Source organism: Taudactylus pleione, unplaced genomic scaffold (genome assembly GCF_031769625.1).
Source record: "Taudactylus pleione unplaced genomic scaffold, aTauple2 ptg000155l, whole genome shotgun sequence".
NCBI classification, from domain to species: Eukaryota; Metazoa; Chordata; class Amphibia; order Anura; family Myobatrachidae; genus Taudactylus; species Taudactylus pleione.
In genome coordinates, this window is record NW_028284557.1 from 1,073,842 (window position 1) to 1,093,484 (window position 19,643).

General features: G+C 43.8%; 1 protein-coding gene across 2 annotated transcripts in view; it reads left to right on the forward strand.

Annotated features, from left to right (window-relative positions):
• COPZ2 (coat protein complex I subunit zeta 2) overlaps positions 1-17,530 on the forward strand; it is a 31,677-nt gene extending 14,147 nt beyond the window's left edge. Inside the window, exons 5-9 of one of the 2 annotated variants that reach the window (XM_088474695.1) lie at positions 1,965-2,020; positions 6,247-6,435; positions 7,415-7,492; positions 10,326-10,377; positions 17,101-17,530. In XM_088474695.1, coding sequence (XP_088330821.1) covers positions 1,965-2,020; positions 6,247-6,435; positions 7,415-7,492; positions 10,326-10,377; positions 17,101-17,196 — 471 coding nt within the window. In that variant the 3' untranslated portion in view covers positions 17,197-17,530. The remainder of the gene's footprint in view (positions 1-1,964; positions 2,021-6,246; positions 6,436-7,414; positions 7,493-10,325; positions 10,378-17,100) is intronic. The other variant, XM_088474696.1, reaches the window with a different exon arrangement.
• Positions 17,531-19,643: the final 2,113 nt, after the last annotated feature.

Here is a 19,643-nt window from a genome sequence, read left to right on the forward strand (position 1 = left end):
GGAATTGGCACTTGCAAATCGAATAAGGCAATAATCAGGGAAATAAAATCTATATTTCTTGTTATCTATATATAATGCTGTGCATGCGCAGTTGCAGGCTCAGCACTATAAGTCTGCACCAGGTCTTGGGGGGGGGGGGGGGGCTGCTGTTGTATATCTTATTTTGTAAGAGTCTTTCAGAAGACACCAATACGTTTTTGGTCGGCCTCCAAGAGAATCTCAAATTGCTGCTAGGACAGTCTTAAACGAATTGAAGAGAGAACTAGCATGGGAAAAGCAGCTGGGTGGCTGGGAAAAATAGATTGCCTAATATATATCGTGCACACCTTATTGCTAAAAAAGTTATATTAGATATCAGGTCGGAATATAGATGGTTCAAATAAATCGATCTGCAATGCCCATCCCTAGATCAGTTTGTATTTTATGTTCAACTGCCCTTTAAAAGGGAAATATTGCTTATATAAAACTAGGACTTATTTCAATGGAATACATGAGCATGTATATTATAGTCAGACAGCCTTATTTTTCTGTGATTTATATGCATTAATATGAGAGGAGCCAGTGATATATTATGGAGTAAACTAATGCTGGTCATACACTAGTACGAACAGCATAAGATGAGATTTCCCTTGAACTCCCTGGCAGCTCCCTTGCAGTCCTGACCGCACGATTGACACACGATGTACATACGATCCCACGATACGACCGATCTGCGGTTTAGGAGGGAAGGTCATTGAAAGAACACACACTTCTTCAAAATGTAACTCAAATGACGCCGGTCGGACGCACGATGCATCGCATGCACAAATACACGGCACCATCTGCATACAATTACGATAGATAATATGGGCTGCACATCTGATCATACGATATGTTTTAAGAGTGGCGGGAGCGCGCATTGGATCGGATCCTACCTAAATCCTACACGATTTTGACACAATTCATCGTCCGACGCGTCTAAAATCTGGCAATCGGCCCGAAATCGTGCTAGTGTATGGCCAGCATAAGATAGTCATACATTTTAAAGTAACACTGACCAATGTAATGTAATGTGTGGAATGAATGAATGCTAAAGTGAATGTCTCCTACACACAATGGGGGCAGCCATTTGTGAGCTCAAAATTGTTACAAGAGTACAGTTTATCAATTAATTTGCTACCAGTGTCTAATGAATATTTGTTGTGCATTGCCTCAGTGGTGTCCTTAGTCCCTGGTGATCCGAATATTAATTTGACTCACAAAATTAGCTTATTGCATAAGGGCAACAGTCGCTCTAAACTTAATCCAGTGGTTTCCAAACTGTGCCTCGGGACATTGCAGGGGTGCCTCAGGTTGTTGGTCCAGCACCAAATCAAATGATTTATGGTCAATGTAGTATACATATGTGGATAAACAGAAGCGCAAACCTGTCCACCACCACATAACTGAGCCTAAGGACGACATATAAGCACAATTTACTTCACTGTAATAAAAAAAAATCTGAATTTCTCAGTAACAAACTTAACCTTAGGGGTACCGTAAAAACAATGCTGATACTCTTGGGCGCCAGTGATTCAAAAAAGTTTGAGAATGACGGTATTAGTTAAAGCTGGCCACACACTAGACCAACTTACATCCAACCATCCAACTTGTTGATTGGTTGGAATGAAAATCTGGTAACGTATGGGAGTAACTGATGATCAGCAATTTGCTCCTAAATGCCAGAAAACAGATGAAAATGGTCGTTAAGACAAGTTTGTTAAATGTTTGATCTAAACTATTTGTTCAAACAACAGTTTTTAGTCCATTTTCCTGCGTTTGGGAGCAAATTGCTGATTGTCATTTGCTTTCATCCTTTATCAGATTTTCATTCCAACCAATCAACTAGTTGGATGGTTGGATGTAAGTTGGTCTAGTGTGTGGCCAGCTTAACAGTGTTTGGGTACAATTTCCCTTTAAATGATAATTGTAGTGTCTGTCTCCAGCTGCTGCTTCTCTCTGCACTCACATGTATATGTGAAACCCTGTGTCACATGCTGCGGTGAGTTGAACATATTTATGTGCATGGAATGCCTCCTCCCATCTTGCTCACTCCTGCATGTAACCCATACATATTTCACTAGGACTCTGCACAATCGTATATGTATGTTAGCAAGCACTTTTTGGCTAACTTATTATTAATTTCATCCACTGGAGTATTGCAGTTTTTTATTAGCACACTGGTATGAGACTATAAAGATTTAATTTGTAGACATATTTTAAATTAGACATAAAAATAAAATAATGTTGACATTAGCCAGTTTAACTTATGTATTGGTGTTCCTTGTTCCCACTCCAGTACTAAATGTGTGTGCATATGTCATACTTATGGCCTAACTCAGAATTTGTAAAATAATATCTAAATGTGGTCATAATTTTAAAGCTGCATACACACACAAAGATTTTATGAACGATTATCTGTCAGATTATCTGTCATATTTTTTAAAGTGTAATGAACGTTTTTTTTTAATTACAAACGAATTTTGTAACTTCCCTTAATGAAAATCGTTCAGTTGTCAGTCAGAATGAACTACAAATGGGAACGCGCATGAACGATAATCGTTCATCGTTATAACTCAAACACTAAACAATGTTTTCAACGATTGAACGATAACGACGTCATTATAGTTAAATCATTTAAAAAATCGTTACGTGTGTATGCACCTTTACCTTTGACTACTCTGTGTGTAACTATATTAGAGTTAATATATCTGGATGTTACATCAGAGGTCTGTGTTGTTTCGTATATATTCTATACTAGTCTCTTTAGTGCATTTTATTTCATGTATGGAAATACATTAAAGTAGTACTATTAGAATCCATTTTTGAGAAGACCATTGTCCCACAGGATTCACTAAAGCACTAGAACTTGGGGAAGGAATGATTGGGGTGGGGGGTTGTCGGCACTATCCACAGAGCCATGATTCGCTAATAATTCTGCCATCTTTCGACAATGGGAGGAAGAAAGAGCAACTGGAAGGGACCTAAGGGAGGTCATCTCAACAGAAGTGAGGTGAGCAGAGACAGTCCCTGCCTGTTTGTCCAGCACTGTCCGGAGACAAGAGGATACCTGCATTGGGGTAAAAGCCAGGCAGAAAGAGACAGTGTTGATTGTGGAGGCAACATGCAGAACACAGAGCTCAGGGGGAGTTACAGCAGAGATGCCAGGCTGTGGACTTAGGGACTGTCCTGGGGACAGATGCTGGGTTGCACTTTGTGTCACAAATTATGATTTGGTCCCAGAAACAGTGAAAATATTTTCATTGATGGATCCCTGGGACCCACAAAAATATGCAATCACTGATATGTTTGCTATGAAGAACCGTAGCTAATGAATATGAATGTGACATCCGTAACTACCAAACTGAGAAAAAAGAGAGATAATGGGCTTTATTTCCAGCAAGTTGAAAGTGAAAATTTAAAGCATCACTCGTACTCAGTGTAAAGCTGTGACTGTGAGTGACGTTTTACATTTTCACCTCCAATCCATAGGAAAGCAGCGACTTACAAATGCCGCCACTTTGCAAATAATGACCAATATATCTTCCCATGTAGTTCATCTGATATATTTGTGTTCACTATGCACCTGTGTGGGGATACATACTACATTTATTAAACTTACTACAATAGGTAGAGAAAAGATTTACCAATTATAACAGTAGTAATTATTTTATTTATATTGCGCTTTTCTCCACTAGGATTCAAGGCGTTTAACAGATAGTATGAACCTAATACAGAGGTTTAGATTTGCATGAAATACCGAAATCATGAATATAATACAATGGTGTGGCAGCCATTTTGGGTAATCCGTTCAAAGGATTATTCATCCTACGCACAAAGGAGCTAAGTGAGGCAGCCATTTTAGGTGCACTACATAAGATTACACTGGGCAGAATAGTGGTTACTTAGTATGTATCCACCAGCGCAAAGTGTCCCCAACAATGTGTCGGAAGCTGCTGGGCACAGAGTTGTCCAAAAACTCAGGAAATTAGTAGTATAAATAAGAGTGATGTGTCCAGCGCTAACCTTGTGATAGAGTAATATAAAGAAACAGGATGTAGAAATATGTTAGGCTGTAGATAAGAAAGAAGCACAAAGCAAATATGTAAAAAAAAGAGGAGTAATTTAATTAAACTGGGTATGGGGTAAAAAACAAGGAGTCACAATGCTCCCTTGTGCAATGTCCAAATGTCCAGTATAGCAATAGTGGAATTAGGAGGATATGACCTATATTGTATACATGGGTTATAAGAGAGCTCCTTTAGGGTGCCTCTTTCCGTAGTACACCGGGGGTGTCTACGTGAACCTTGTTGGCAAATATAATGGTGCGCCTGCAGCGAGGGGAATGCCCCTAAATAAGGGGGTAATGTCCTTCCTTGTATCTGGGTTGTAGGTTACATAAGGTAACCGTTTGAGGGGGTCCCTTTCCGTATGACACTTGTGCCTACGTCTCCCTCTTAGCACTATAGTGATAACCCGTCTTCCCGTATTGGCATGTGTAGTCTCCAATAGGTGAAAATATTGGAGAGTGCTGTCCTGTGCATATTAGTGAAGGGTGTGGGTAAACCCTTAATCAGGGCGTACCTACCGTATGAAAGATCATACGTCCCCTTACTAAATGTGATGGTGTGGCAACGTGGGTATAATAACAGTGCAAGACAGGGGCGGCGTCCCGCACTCCTGTCCCTACCGTGAGTATGCTCTGTCTCACTGGCACGGCGTCTCAGATCGCCTCCTGCTGACACACGCGGCTTCTGGTCACCGCTCCTTCTGGTCAAGTTGAGAAAGGCCGATAGGCTGAAACACGTTGTGCCCACACGTGACACACTTGCAGCTACCCAGCATATTCCTGAGCACCTGGACGGACGACACAGGGAGCCGGCGCACACACGCATGTGGAGACTGTCATCTATCCCGGCTTACAGGCACCCTGGAGGAGGAGCAGTGACCAGAAGCCGCGTGTGTCAGCAGGAGGCGATCTGAGACGCCGTGCCAGTGAGACAGAGCATACTCACGGTAGGGACAGGAGTGCGGGACGCCGCCCCTGTCTTGCACTGTTATTATAACCACGTTGCCACACCATCACATTTAGAAAGGGGACGTATGATCTTTCATACGGTAGGTACGCCCTGATTAAGGGTTTACCCACACCCTTCACTAATACGCACAGGACAGCACTCTCCTATATTTTCACCTATTGGAGACTACACATGCCAATACGGGAAGACGGGTTGTCACTATAGTGCTAAGAGGGAGACGTAGGCACAAGTGTCATACGGAAAGGGACCCCCTCAAACGGTTACCTTATGTAACCTACAACCCAGACACAAGGAAGGACATTACCCCCTTATTTAGGGGCATTCCCCTCGCCGCAGGCGCACCATTATATTTGCCAACAAGGTTCACGTAGACACCCCCGGTGTACTACGGAAAGAGGCACCCTAAAGGAGCTCTCTTATAACCCATGTATACAATATAGGTCATATCCTCCTAGTTCCACTATTGCTATACTGGACATTTGGACATTGCACAAGGGAGCATTGTGACTCCTGGTTTTTTACCCCATACCCAGTTTCATTAAATTACTCCTCTTTTTTTTACATATTTGCTTTGTGCTTCTTTCTTATCTACAGCCTAACATATTTCTACATCCTGTTTCTTTATATTACTCTATCACAAGGTTAGCGCTGGACACATCACTCTTATTTATACTGGGCAGAATAGGCAATGCCTAGAATTGATGACACGTAATATTTAGAGATAAACATACTGGGCAAGATCCTTTCTAAATCAGAACCATGCTGTTCATTCTACACAATACAATACCAGGCGAAATTGCCATGTTGGGCACACTACATTGGTTACAATGTACGAAAAGCAATACATGAAAATAAGACATACAAGGATAAGATGAACAGTGACTAACAAAGATACCCATTGCATATATAGTTCATCGGGTTGAACGGGATGAACAATCCCATGTGACCCTGCCAGGTAAGTGGTTTAACTCCAGTTATAACTCTGTATCCTTGTTATGACATCCTTAGAATGCAGCCTTCACAATGCCAGGCCATAATAGAGATGTGGTTAACAAAAATACAACAAAACCATTCATAAACACAGATTAGTATATCCACACACTTCTCTAAGTGACACAAGAAGTGTGCTTGAGAAAGAAGAATGGTTTTAATAAGTGCTAAACTAATGTTGAAAATTGACAGCTTTTAGGGGTCAGTCTACTACTGAGAGCTGTCCATATTGTATCCTTCGCCCTATGTCACGCTGGGAGGCGGTTTTCTGGAAGCTGAGGCCTGAGGCTGCAGGAGGAAATGGAGGCGAGGGGCCTGAATGTACGACCTCCGCATCCACGGGTCTTGGTCGTTGGCGAGACCTAGACAAAAGCATTCCCAGGGGGAGGTTAGTAATGAATCCACCTGTGTACCAGCTAGGAGTAGTTCGTAACAGGGCTCAAATCTGGCCTGCTAACTGAGCGTCCAATGTCATTACATCACTTAGAGGAGGTGGTGTGGCCAGGGGCGCTGAGAGGGGTGGGGAGCGGGTACTATTTACCTGATGATAATAAGCACTGACCCGGCTTTCCGGCGCAGGTGAGCAGTGCTTCTTCCCCTCCCTCCCACTCCGTGACCCTTTTACCTCACTCTGCAGCGGTCCGGAGGTAGGGAGGGTGGGTGGAGTGTGCTGCTTCGTTCTGTCGGCCCAGCAGTGGACGCTTGAAGATGATGTAATCTCCAAGCGCCACTGAAGCCAGCCAATCGGGCAGCATGCGGCACGACCCGGGTCATCGTGACATGGATCACTCCATTTACACTGCAGGGTGACACGGGAACGACCCGTGCTCAAACTTGCAAGTTAGCCGGGTTGGATCCCCGGGTCACTGGACCCGGGTTGTTCCATTTACACCGATAAAAATCCCGGGTTGATGCGCGTTTACATGCTTCAACCCGAGATTTTTAAGTTATTGTAAAAGGGGTATAAGTTTGAAAGTTATTTTTTTTAAACCAGAAGAGCTGGGCCATGCTAGTTTCTGAGCCCGGTGATTGGTTACCTGTGGCTGCAGGTTACTTTTGCCTAAATATCTTATGCAACTGTTGGAAGCTATCCAGAGTGAGTAACTAGGGGTCAGCAGTTACAGAAAGGGAATACAAGCAGTCAAAAGTGGTTCCTGTGGTTGAGCACGTCCAGTCGCAGTGGTCTAAGTTAAACATAAATAATGACCATCTTCTTTAACCTATAAGCCCAGTCAACTGAGTGTGTGATTTTGCCCTTGTTGGTGTCACACCTGTAGAAGTTGTTGCTGTACATCTGTGTAAAATGTAAATGACACCCATAATGGAAATACTAAGTTTGTGACCACGTCTGTTTTTTTCCACTATAGGAAACACATTGACAGAATTTTGTTGTTGGAAAACTTGGACACAGCTTTTCTGATACTTGATGAAATAATAGATCAAGGGTGAGGTTGCCAAATTGTCAGCTATGCTTATGTTTCAGGGTAATACAATAAAAAAATATATAAATACACTATAGCAAAGAAAAAAACTATGTAGTGATAAGGATTGAAGACTATCACTGTAATAAAGTTAGTAAAGATCTTATACTCAACTTAAGCCAGGTAAACACTTATCCAACTTTGCTGGCATACCGAGAGTCCGATTTGGTAAGCTATACACACTTACCAATCGGCCCGCTCAATTTGTCAGGTCAGACATTACAACAGGACGGGCAGTTGTGAAATCAGTGTTGGTGGTCCCTCCAGGACCACTTTTATGTGTAGCTTTTCATTAGAATATTAATATGCTCACTGTAAAATAAAAACACAGCAAGTCTCATATCCCAATTGTTTTCCAATAAACAGCAAGAATATGTCCCAGTGAGCCTCATGTCACAAGCTCACTTTATCTCTTGTAAAAATCATGAGTTCACTTCTGAGTTTGAACAGAGATCAGCACACGTCCCTCCTAACTTCCTAGACTACCACTAAAAAGAGCACTATAAGCCACTACTGGCTCCTCCAGAGCTCTGGTTTCAGGGAAATATTATATATTTCATGCTATAAATCCTGTATAGCTCCTTATGATACATTAACTTTTGAAATAAACGGCACAACTTTTTGCAGGTTTTACACACTTTTCTTTCAATATTATATACTACTTTTGCAGTTAGCTTAATTGGTGGTTTGCACTGAACTGGTCATACACCGCCTAAAACATTTTCACAAGTAACAACTACCACCCCTGCAGTCTATATAAAACAACACTAGCCAACATATAGTAGATAATAAATCACAATAACCAACATAGCAACATAATGATGTAATGTTTTCTAACTAGAGAAATTGCGTAATTCAATTATATTTTTTTTACTACATATAATAAAATGATAATTTAATTGTAGCCAAATCACTGTCTGAACACGAGCTGGTTAAATGCCAAGTTCAGTAGGCCTATTCACATACACAAACACTTTGTCTCCATCCTAAAAGCATGGCAATTAAAAGAGTGGTGAGTTAATTTAGTGCAAGCATTTCTGGTAAGTGCCTTATGAATTAGTAAAGGTTTGTGATTCCCACATCTGGAACTGGCAGCATTCTGGGCTTTGTTCAGTCATCTCACAGTCTGAACTGACTCCATGGTCACAGCAGAGATGAGCAGTGGCCGATTTTACCTAGGGCCTGCAGTGAAATCGGCCACCTCCAGTGAACTCCCAGTATGTGAATTAGTAGTGGCTGTTTGCCACTAAAAGCGCTAACTGCTAATCACACGTCAGACAGGCATTCCCAGGGGGAGGTGTTGCATGCGCAAGTTTTCTATTGTTTTTTTATCTTGCGCATGCACAGTGGATATGGACCACTGCTGAGGCATTCTACTTCAGCAGAGACATTTCCCCCCCACCCCCCATTATTAAAAGTTAGGAGCCACCGCTGGAGATACGTAAGTTGAGCTTGTGTTATTGTGTAAGGGAGAATAGGCCCGGTGTCATAATATGAAGAGAGGAATGGGAGCAAGCAGGAAGCCACAGACTCAATAACAAAATAATTATGCCTCCTGGTTTCTATAAGCAACTGCAATGCGGGAATAACACTTCATTTCATATTGAACTCTAGGCTGCGATTCAAATCTTTTTCGTGCCCCCTGCTGGGCTTCTATACAAATAGGCGCCCGACGGAGCAATTACATTTTTTTCACCATTCGGGCGCCCATTGGTACTTAATAAAAGCGGCTAAACCCATCTAAAGTAGTGATTAGGGCGGCCAATCAGCCGTTTTGGCGCCCCAAAAAATGGACTTTGCACACATTTCTTCTCACATCTCAGGAGGCTGCGAGGAAAAAATGTGTCGCCTCACAGCTTTAGGCGTCCGAACGCAGCAACAATTACATTTCTCCGTCGGGCACCTATTCGTACAGAGGAACAGCAGGGGGATGTTTAAAGCAATTGAATCGCCCCCTTTATATATTGCATTTGGGTGTTGGGACCCAATGCAGACTAGGGATTGCCTTCAACCGCTGATGGTTCTGCCATCAATGGTGGGGATTCAATGGTTATCAACCATTGAGAGAGTCCCGCAATGGATTTTTTCTTTGCTGTCTGGCGCTGGGTCACGGAGCCTAGCTCCTCCCCGTGGGGAGATGTACTAAGCCTTGGAGAGTGATAAAGTGGAGAGAGATTATGTACCAACCAATCATCTCCTAACTGTCACAGGCTGTGTTTGAAAAATGGCAGTTAGGAAATGTTTGGTTGGTATTTTATCTTTGTCCACTTTATCTCTCTTCAAGACTTAGTACATCTCCCCCCCAATGTGAACAGTAAAGCCAACGCCCCCAGCTCTGATAGGCCCACTGCATGGTGGTTTCCTCCTTGATAGTTTTATACCATCAAAGTTAACCGCCAATGGTAACATTGTTGGTGACCCGCTATGTCCAACCCTAATTCAGACACATGCCATGCTGGGTTCTGGAATCAGAGGCTGTTACTGAGAGCCTGGTTTCAACGACAGCATCAGAACATGGTCCTGAGTCATTATCATGACAAAGCTCCAATTTATGTCTTTCTACGAATAGTCGTTTTTTAACAGGACTTGGAGAGGCATTCAGCAATCTGGAACATGGGTAAATACACCAGCATATTTTTATATGGGCATGACAGAGACCTTCACCAATGTACTGGGACAAAAAAAGTATGCAATAATCCTGCAAGATATGGATTATTTTTTTAATTCCTGTGTCTTCGATTAATACTATGTGCAGGACTATATCTCAGGCATAATTATTGTAAATGTTGTTTTTCAGGGTCATTTTGGAGTGTGAATCCCAGCAAGTAATTCAAAGACTCAGCTTCAAGGTGATAAAGAGTTACCCCTTAATGTTGTCTTTTATCAACAGTCATTACATGATTTTGCTTCTAGCACCAGACCCCTGCTTTCCACTCTTTCATTTTCAGACACCATTTATATGTTCTCCCACTTCAGTTTTAAAGTGGACAGCCTGGGTAACAGCCTAATTACAATATAGAATTGTTGGTGTGGGCAGAAATTCCTGTGTCACAGAGCTCATGTGATCATGCTGAGCCAATGTACTGAAAGCTGGCAGCGTGAGTTGTACTGAATGTTCAACAGGAGTACAGTGAGCATTCTCCTGCCATTACATGGGCTGTTCACTATTTTAATGAAGACTCATGGCTATTGACAGGGGCGTCTTAAGAGAGGAGGGGGCCCGTGTGCACTCCCCGTGCGGGGCCCCCTCCTCTCTTCCCGGTGCCCGGCAGCCGACTGACGCGGCTAGCCAGCCACCAGAGCCTTAGCAGACTCCGGGCACTAGAGTGTGCCCGGAGTCTACTGCGCATGCGCAGAATACCGGTAAATGGCCGCGGCAGCCATTTTTCTGGCGTTCTCCGCATGTGCAGTAGACTCCGGGCACAGTCTAGTGCCCGGAGTCTACTGCGCATGAGCAGAAAAACGTAAAAATGGCCGCGGCGGCCATTTTCCAGTGTTCTGAGCAGCTCAGACACCCGATGTGGGACCACGGACAGGTAAGTTTAAAATAATATGGGTGCAGATATGGGTGCAGTGTGCGCGGTGCGGGGCGGTGCACACACTGCACCAATTATAGATACGCCACTGGCTATTGATACATTCACATAGTATATTTACTCTGGCACGGCTTTCTTCCCACTGTGGGCCTGATTAATAGAAGGACGCTGCAAGCACAATCTCTGCGTTTTGGCTACAATATGCAAAAGCTGCAGGAGGCGTCTTAAGTAATAAGGTGCCAACTGCCGGCTTCTCTGATCGGATGCTGCGTCCGGAGACTCTGATCAGTTATGTGAACATTGACCATCTGAGTAACCCTCAGATTACTCAGGATGGGCGGGTATTTGAAGCTGCCTGGGCCAAGTGAATCTGCGGAACCCCACTCCCCATATTCTGGGACGCTGGCCATAGCAACTCCTTCCTCATCTCCAAATGGCTGCAGCATGTCAATCATACAGCGGTTTGGAAGCAGCGTGTGCGATCTTGCAGAATGAGATCTGTACATGCGCAGTGCACATCTCCCACCATTAGAGATGTACGTAAACTATCAGGTTTGCAACATCTCTGAATCAGGTCCCATGTGCTTCTGTTTTCTGTGGTATCCCGCACCCTACTGCCATGTCTTTCCCTGAAGACCTTCTATAATGTCCACTATCCATTTTGTCTAGGCAAATCTACCATGTTCACCTGCCTCCATTTCTTATTTATCACTGACTTACCCAGAGAAGTACATCAGGACTTCCAGTCATTGAAATATTATCTTTATTTTGAATTAATAGAATAGCAACAATAAAAGACTGAAAACTATAGAGAACAAAGGGACTCAGAATTTTTAAATAAAGTGTTGCAGTCCTTCCCAAACCGGTAATTAGTCACGGGGGAAACCCTGAGTCTAATTGAATAACCCCCATAGGCTACGCATAAAATAAAATACATTAGCCCCCACGTGAAAATAATTCTGTTTGTATGCTTTGCAAAAAAAACACATAGGCCCTACAATTATACCCAAAGATACATATTCAGGGATAGGGTGACAGCACTTGGTGACAGTGAGAGGATGACGGCACTGGGTGACGACAGGGAGAGGGTGACAGCACTGGGTGACAACAGGGAGAGGGTGACGACAGGGAGAGAGTGACAGCACTGGGTGACCAATAGGAGACAGGGAGAGAGTGACTGCACTGGATGACAGCAATAGGTGACAAAGAGAGAGTGACAGCACTGGGTGACAGCAATAGGTGACAGGGAGAGGGTGACAGCACTGGGTGACAGCAATAGGTGACAGGGAGAGAGTGACAGCACTGGATGACAGCAATAGGTGACAAGGAGAGAGTGACAGCAATAGGTGACAGGGAGAGAGTGACAGCACTGGGTGACAGCAATAGGTGACAGGGAGAGAGTGACAGCACTGGATGACAGCAATAGGTGACAGGGAGAGAGTGACAGCACTGGGTGACATCAATAGGTGACAGGGAGAGAGTGACAGCACTGGATGACAGCAATAGGTGACAGGGAGGGTGATGATGAGAGGGTGACGACAGGGAGATGGTCACAGGTAAAGAGTTGATGACAGGGAGAGGGTGACAGCAATGATTGACAAAAGGTAGAGGGTGACAGGGAGAGGATGAGAGCAGGGTGAGAGTGACAGCAGTTTGAGCAGTTTCTTCAGTCCTTTGTGCAAGGTCTTCTTGATGACAGTGCTGTGGATGCCTCACGGGTAAGAGGAATGGTGTCTGCAGCCAGCCATCATTAATCATCAGCCTAACATCACCTTCCTCAAATTCAGCCTCTCATCACCATCCTCAGCCCAGAAGCTTCCCGTCACCTTCCTCCGTCCCCAGCCCCATCACCTTCCTCCATTGCCAGGCACAATCACCTTCCTCCGTCACCAGGAACCATCCCCTTTCTCTGCATCCAGCCCCTGTCACCTCCTGCCCCCATCACCTTCCTCTGCCTCCAGCCTCCCTCATCTTGCTCTGCCCCCTTCACCTTCCTCTGCCTCTCTCATATTCCTCTGCTCCCTTCACCTTCCTCAATCCCCAGGAACCATCCCCTTCTTCTGCTTCCAGCCCGTCACCTTCTACCCCAGCCCCATCACCTTCCTCTGCTCCAGCCTCCTTCATCTTCTTCTGCCCCCTCACCTTCTTCTGCTTCCAGCACCCATCACCTTCCCCTGCCCCAGCCTCCTTCATCTGCTTCTACCCCTTCACCTTCCTCTGCTTCCAGCCCCTGTCACCTCCTACCCCCATCACCTCTGCCTCCAGCCTCTCTCATCATCCTCTGCCCCCTTCACCTGCCTCCTGCCCCATCACCTTCCTCTGCCCCAGCCTCCATCATCTGCTTCTGCCCCTTCACCTTCCTCTGCTTCAAGCCCCTGTCACCTCCTACCCCCATCATCTCTGCCTCTAGCCTCCCTCATTATCCTCTGCCCCTTCACCTGCCTTTGTGACCTGTCACCTTCTGCCCCCAGTCCTCATCACCTTCATCTGGCCCAGCCTCAATCTTCTTCTGCCCCTTCACCTTCCTGTACGTCCAGACTCCAGCAGCCCTGTCACTACTTCACACCGCTGGGGCCCACCTGCTCCTATCGCCACTCCCTCCAGCAGCGCGCCACATCCAAAACAAAATTTATTGACCATAGGGGACGGCCCGCTGGCTGCTGTCGGCGGGTATGTTCAACAAAGTTTGTTTTGGTTGCGGCGAGCCTCGGCAGGCTTCCCCGTTCAGCCAGGGCCCAGGAGCTGGGATTCCAGGAGCCGGGACTGCAGTCTTTTCGCGATAACGCTGCAGTGGCATATAGTATAAGTCACAGTGACTTATTGTGATGCCGGCTGCGCCCTCACAGTTTGGCGCCGTACGCAGCTGAGTACCTGGCGTAACGGGCCGGCCCTGACTGTACTACATTGATGTTTGCAACATACTTGTGTGTGTGTGTATTATATGCAGGGCTGCCATCAGAAATGGTGGGGCCCGGGACTGACAAAATAGGCAGGGCCCCACCCCACCCCCCCCGGGTTATTAGATCCAGTCTCTGGCCAGCATCTTGTTCCCCCCCCCCTCCCCCCGTTATTAAATCCAGTATCTGCCCTGCATTTCTTTCCCCACTCCGCCCCCAACTCCCCTCCCCCATTATTAGATGCAGTCTCTGACCAGCATTTTTTTTCCCCACTCCACTCCCTCCCCTTCACCGGTTATTAGATCCAGTCTCTGCCCGCTGTGCACACCTTATTTGTCACTTACCTTATTTCCTTGAAGAAGTCTTCGGTTTCTTCTGTGCCTCTTCTCCAGCACTGCAGACACTGCTCCAGCTCCTCTCGATCCGCGGCTCCTCCTTCCTCAAACTCTCCCTCCAGCGGCGCGGCGCGACGTAATGACGTCACGTGCGCCAACTTCAATGCAGAACAAACTTTATTGACATACGGGGCAGGTGAGTGTTGGTTGGTGGAGGAGCGGCCCGAGCGGGCCTGCTGCCTCTTCCATTTATGTGGACCGGGGTGGCGGCCGGTAGTTTGGGCTGCAGGCTGTGCAGTGGCGAAAGGAGTCAGGCCCCCCCCTCCTTCAGCCAGGGACTGGGCCCAGGACGGCGGCCCTGATTATATGCATGTATATATAAAACAAATATGGTGGAGGTTGGAATGGTTCCCATAAGAAAACCCATACCTATCGGCATTGTTAACTGGAAAATTAGAAAAAGTGAGGCCACACCCCAATACTCCAAAATCATTCACAGTTCAGAGAACGAGATGACAACTTTGCCCAGTAGGTCACATCCCATTTATATGTAGGAGATCAGGACATTTGGTAGCAAGCAATCCTGCATGATCCTTTAACACAGGGGTGGGGAACCTTTTTTCTGCCGTGGGCCATTTTGATATATATAACATTATTCGCGGGCCCGGTGCAGGCCACGCCCCCTCCGTGTGACGTCACACAGGGCGGGCCACAATCATCGTGAGTACAGCAATGCTGAGGATGCTCCGGGCAGCTGTAAGGGCAGTTCTGTGACCATCTGAATCCTCCTAAGGACGCTCCAGGAGGCACTGCTGCATAGATTCTGGCTGCAGGGTGCCATTTTAGGCACCCTGCTAGCCAGATGAGGCTAGCAGAAAAAATCTCCGAGGGCAAGACCAAATGATTCTGTGGGCCTTATACGGCCCCCAGGCCTGAGGTTCCCAATCCCTGCTTTAACAGTAAAGTATTAATTCTTGGATATATATTTTTTTCTTTAAACATTTTATTTTGAAATGGCAAGTACAAAAATAAAGAAATGTTCATCAGAATGATATTAACACAATACAGGTTGAGTCTCCCATATCCAAAATGCTTGGGTCGAGGGGTACTCCGTATTTTGGAATATTTGGATATGGGAGACTCAACCTGTAGTAGATATAAAGAACAAAAAGAAAAACAATAAATCAACTGCATGTAATTTTTATTTGTTTTGAAAGGTAAAATGTAGTATAGGGAGAGAGGAGAAGAGATGGGAGAGGTAAGAGGAGGAGAACAGGGCACCAGTCAGGGGGAAATCAGATCCCAAGGAAGGAACCAGAGGACAATAATGAAATAATAACAGATACATTGATAACAGGCGTACTAACTGCAGCATAATGGGAGAAGTCAGGATAGCATATAATAAAAAGTTGTTACAGTGTAGGAGTAAGGATCCCATATGGGGTTATATTTATTTATCTTACTCTGAAGAAGACAAGTAATTTGCTCCATGGAAGCAATAAACTAAATGTTGTTCTTCACAAGCTGGATCTAAGATCTGTTCAATAAGGTTATGATTATCTCTCCAAAATTTCGATATCACAGGACATCTTTACCAAATATAGATAAAATCCGCCTTGTGCCCACATCCTCTCCAGCATAAAGGTGAGGAGACAGGGACTATCCTGGATAGCTTCCTAGACACTAGGTGCCATCTATAATAGTCTTTATATAAGATTTCCTTAATCAGGGTAGAGATAGATGTCCGAGAGACCCCATCGCTAATCCTTTTCCATATGTCCTTGTCTGTAGGCGGCCCCAGATCCCTTTCCCAGTCAAGCTCATGCCTTAAGCTGGGTACACAGCTTTGCGATACTCGGCTGATCGAGTTAAATGCTCCCACGAAGCTGAGCCATGTGCACCCTGCTTGAACCCCCATGAGCCCCATACACACTGAGCTACAAATAGCTTAGTATGTACGGGCTTCTATGGGATCGGGAGGATGGGCAGATAAATATTAAACAGCACATTAGATGCGACCTCCCAATCCCAACAGTTGTAGGAGTGTTTTAAGCTGTTTATTGGCTAACGCTCCTACATACATATACAAGTGTTGGTATGATCCCCCGATATCGGGGGATCGAACTGACGATTGTATAGGTGTGTACCCAGCTTCTCGTCGCTGCAAATAGCCCCTCTTGGCGTGGAAGGTCCTGTGTGACTCTGCTTGCACCGAGAGTCTGAATCTGTATACGAAGTACTACAATGCAGTGGCCGCAGGTTTTTTCCACGCCAAGTTCCACTTTATTTACAGACTCAGTCGCACACAGATATACAAGTATTGCATATAAAATTAATCAGTGCAGTCTCCTGGTGAGTCTTAGTCATATCGCATTGCGACTAAGATGCATTTTCGGTCGAAATAGATGCAAAAAAATGCTTGGCGCAAGCAGAGTCGCATGGGACCTGGCAGCTCACTCACGCCAGGTGTCATGGCATATTGAGGCTAGATGTATGAGGACACATCTATAAGTGTTAAATATAAAACAGAAATTATACCTCATCTATTAGAGGTATAGTAACGGGTTTAGGCCCTGTAGCACTACAGATCTAGGATACTTTTAAATACATTTAAAATTAGTGCAGCTTGACAATCTTTGGCCATCTGAACTAATTAGAATTATAATCATGTACAGTATGCTTACTAACATCCTACACCTTTCAAATTATCTTCCTGTATTTATTTTACTGTTACCCATCCCAAGTCTCTCTTTACAAGATCCAGTAACATCTTGTCACATTCACAATGTCTCTCTTCATTACAGACGGTCTCAGAACCAGCATTTGGCTTTGTGCTGTTTGATTATATCACAGGCAGCAATGACGAGAGAGAGTCCAAGAAAAAAGCAGTGATGGAGTAATTGTGGGTTCTTAGCTGAGAGTGATGGCAAGGAGTCATGTGACCCACCACGCCTGCTTTCTGCAGTAACCTGTGCTCAGACCGTGACAGCTGTTTATATATGAAACGCTTAGTAGAACAAGTTCCCATAACAAGGATATTTAGGTGTTGGAAGAGGTTAACAAATACGAAGTAATATTTTTTCATAGATAATAGAGGATTGTAGAGGATTTCTTTTTTTTGTAGTGAAATAAATTACAAATATCAATTATATTTATTTGTACATTTAAAAAAAAATATTTACAGCATAAATTGTCTTTAACTGATTTATTTTGACATGCAATTTACACATTAAATTATATACATCAATAAAGTGGACACAATGATCATAATGTGCATCCTGCTTTACAATACTTGTGATTGCCCATAATTAATGGGCTAAAATACACTAACTCACAATCAAAGTACCTAAAAAAAACCATCCATAAAATGCATTTGTCATCAACCACTCACATTTAATCTGTGAATCCTTTCACATAAACATGGTTTTGTGGACAATTCGTATATTACATCTTTCTATGAGCGATTGCACTAAAGGCCTATTTTTAAATTAATGAGTAATCCTGTAGCACCATCTACTGTTCATATTGGAAACTGCAATTTATCACAGACAACGCATACTTCAGATTTACCCATTATCATTTCAAAAGAAAATCTAATAAAAAAAACTGTTTTAATAATATATGCACAATGTTAAAAGTAGTTAATTATTCATATTAGTTTCAAAATGTATACAACCATAATCAACATGTTTCATTGCATTAACAGTAAGTAATTATGTGACTATAATATCTATAAATGGTAAATGTTTTACAACTATTCGTCAAAGATTCCCAATTTTAAAGGTCAGAGGAATATGCTGTACTGTTAGTACGGGACAGCAAAGTAAAAAATTATTACTATTCAATATGGATTGAAAAAAATGAATATATAAATAAATTTGGTACTTCCACAATGTTAATACATTAGCCCTTTATACTGTAAACTCATTACTGAATCTACCATCAAGTGAGACAGTGACATAGGTCTGGCCCCTTGGACATAATTTACACCATAGCCCTCATCCATGTTTATTTTATCTACCTTGTTGGAAACCACATTCTTACAATGCCCTCCAAATTCAAAATCCATAAGGGAGGAATGGTCATTTCCAGAGAAGAAATTCTCAATCTCCAAAGGGTCTGGCTAAAATATATCTGATAGCAGAAAGACAAATAAAATGTTGTGAATCAGCCGCAAGGTGGATGCTGCTATCACTAGGGTGGCCAGGAAGGTCTTCTAGAGTAGATGACTGGATCACAATAAAAAGATCAGATGGACCATGAACATGAGACTGTACATAAAATAACTCCTTTAGTGTATTGTGCTGAGATCAGCTATAGCTATAAATTGTCTATAAGACATGGAAGATGCTCTCTTCAAATATACCTTATCTAGCCAATATGTACAAATATGACAATCCATGATTTCATGAAGCTACTCGCACAGAGTATGGGATTATTTGTGGTGCCTAGTGTTTAGGCTCAGACAATGGCAGGTAGAAATGCCCTCCAAGAACAACGTCTGCTTCTTACTATCGGAAGGAGAATTGCAGTTTTGTGCCAAAGACTATAGCAGAGAGACTATAGCAGAAAGACTATAGCAGAGAGACAAACATTTCTACCTCTGATCAGATGCCTGTGACAGACAGTGGAGTGTGCTGGGCATTATAAACAGGTGGTTCCTTTCACAACAATATAAAAAGGAAATGTCACACAAAAAAAGGCCTTCGGAAGGTGCAGGGTTCTATAGTTACCAGTAGGAGGCAGCCTTGTAAACTTTTGGCCTGTGAGGACTCCCATATCTTAGGACCTATAGATTTAAATAAATCTTAGGGGATATTTTTTTTTCTTTTCGGTTTTCAAAACCATTTTTATTAATACAGCGGAGTACAAAATAACAACATAAAAGAGTACAATCATAGAAAAAGTTTGATCAGAGGTGTATAAAATAAGATGAGAACCAGTAACTATACCAAAAGATGAATAACTTATTGTCTGAGGTGCAATGAAAACCAGGTATTATGCTGCCTAAACATGAGCATAGTCAGGTCTAAAATTGTATCCATGTGTATTGCCGCATTGTAAAATAAAACAAATAGTACAATGAAATTGCATGTTTGGCACTGAAACAAAATGAACAAAGTTTTCAAAAACTAATAATAAATAGAACATACACGTGCCCTCCATCTGGTCGTCCGGAAGAGCATTCAAGTCTCCTGGTCCTCCTCCACGTCCACCCAGTGCCGCCCACTTCCCAGGTAAAGTTAGCGGTCCGCAATGCCTATGACGCAATTCGCGCTGAATAGCGTCATCATAGCCACGACTGTCCCTTTACAATACCAGTAATCTCTGCATTGTATAGTGGGAA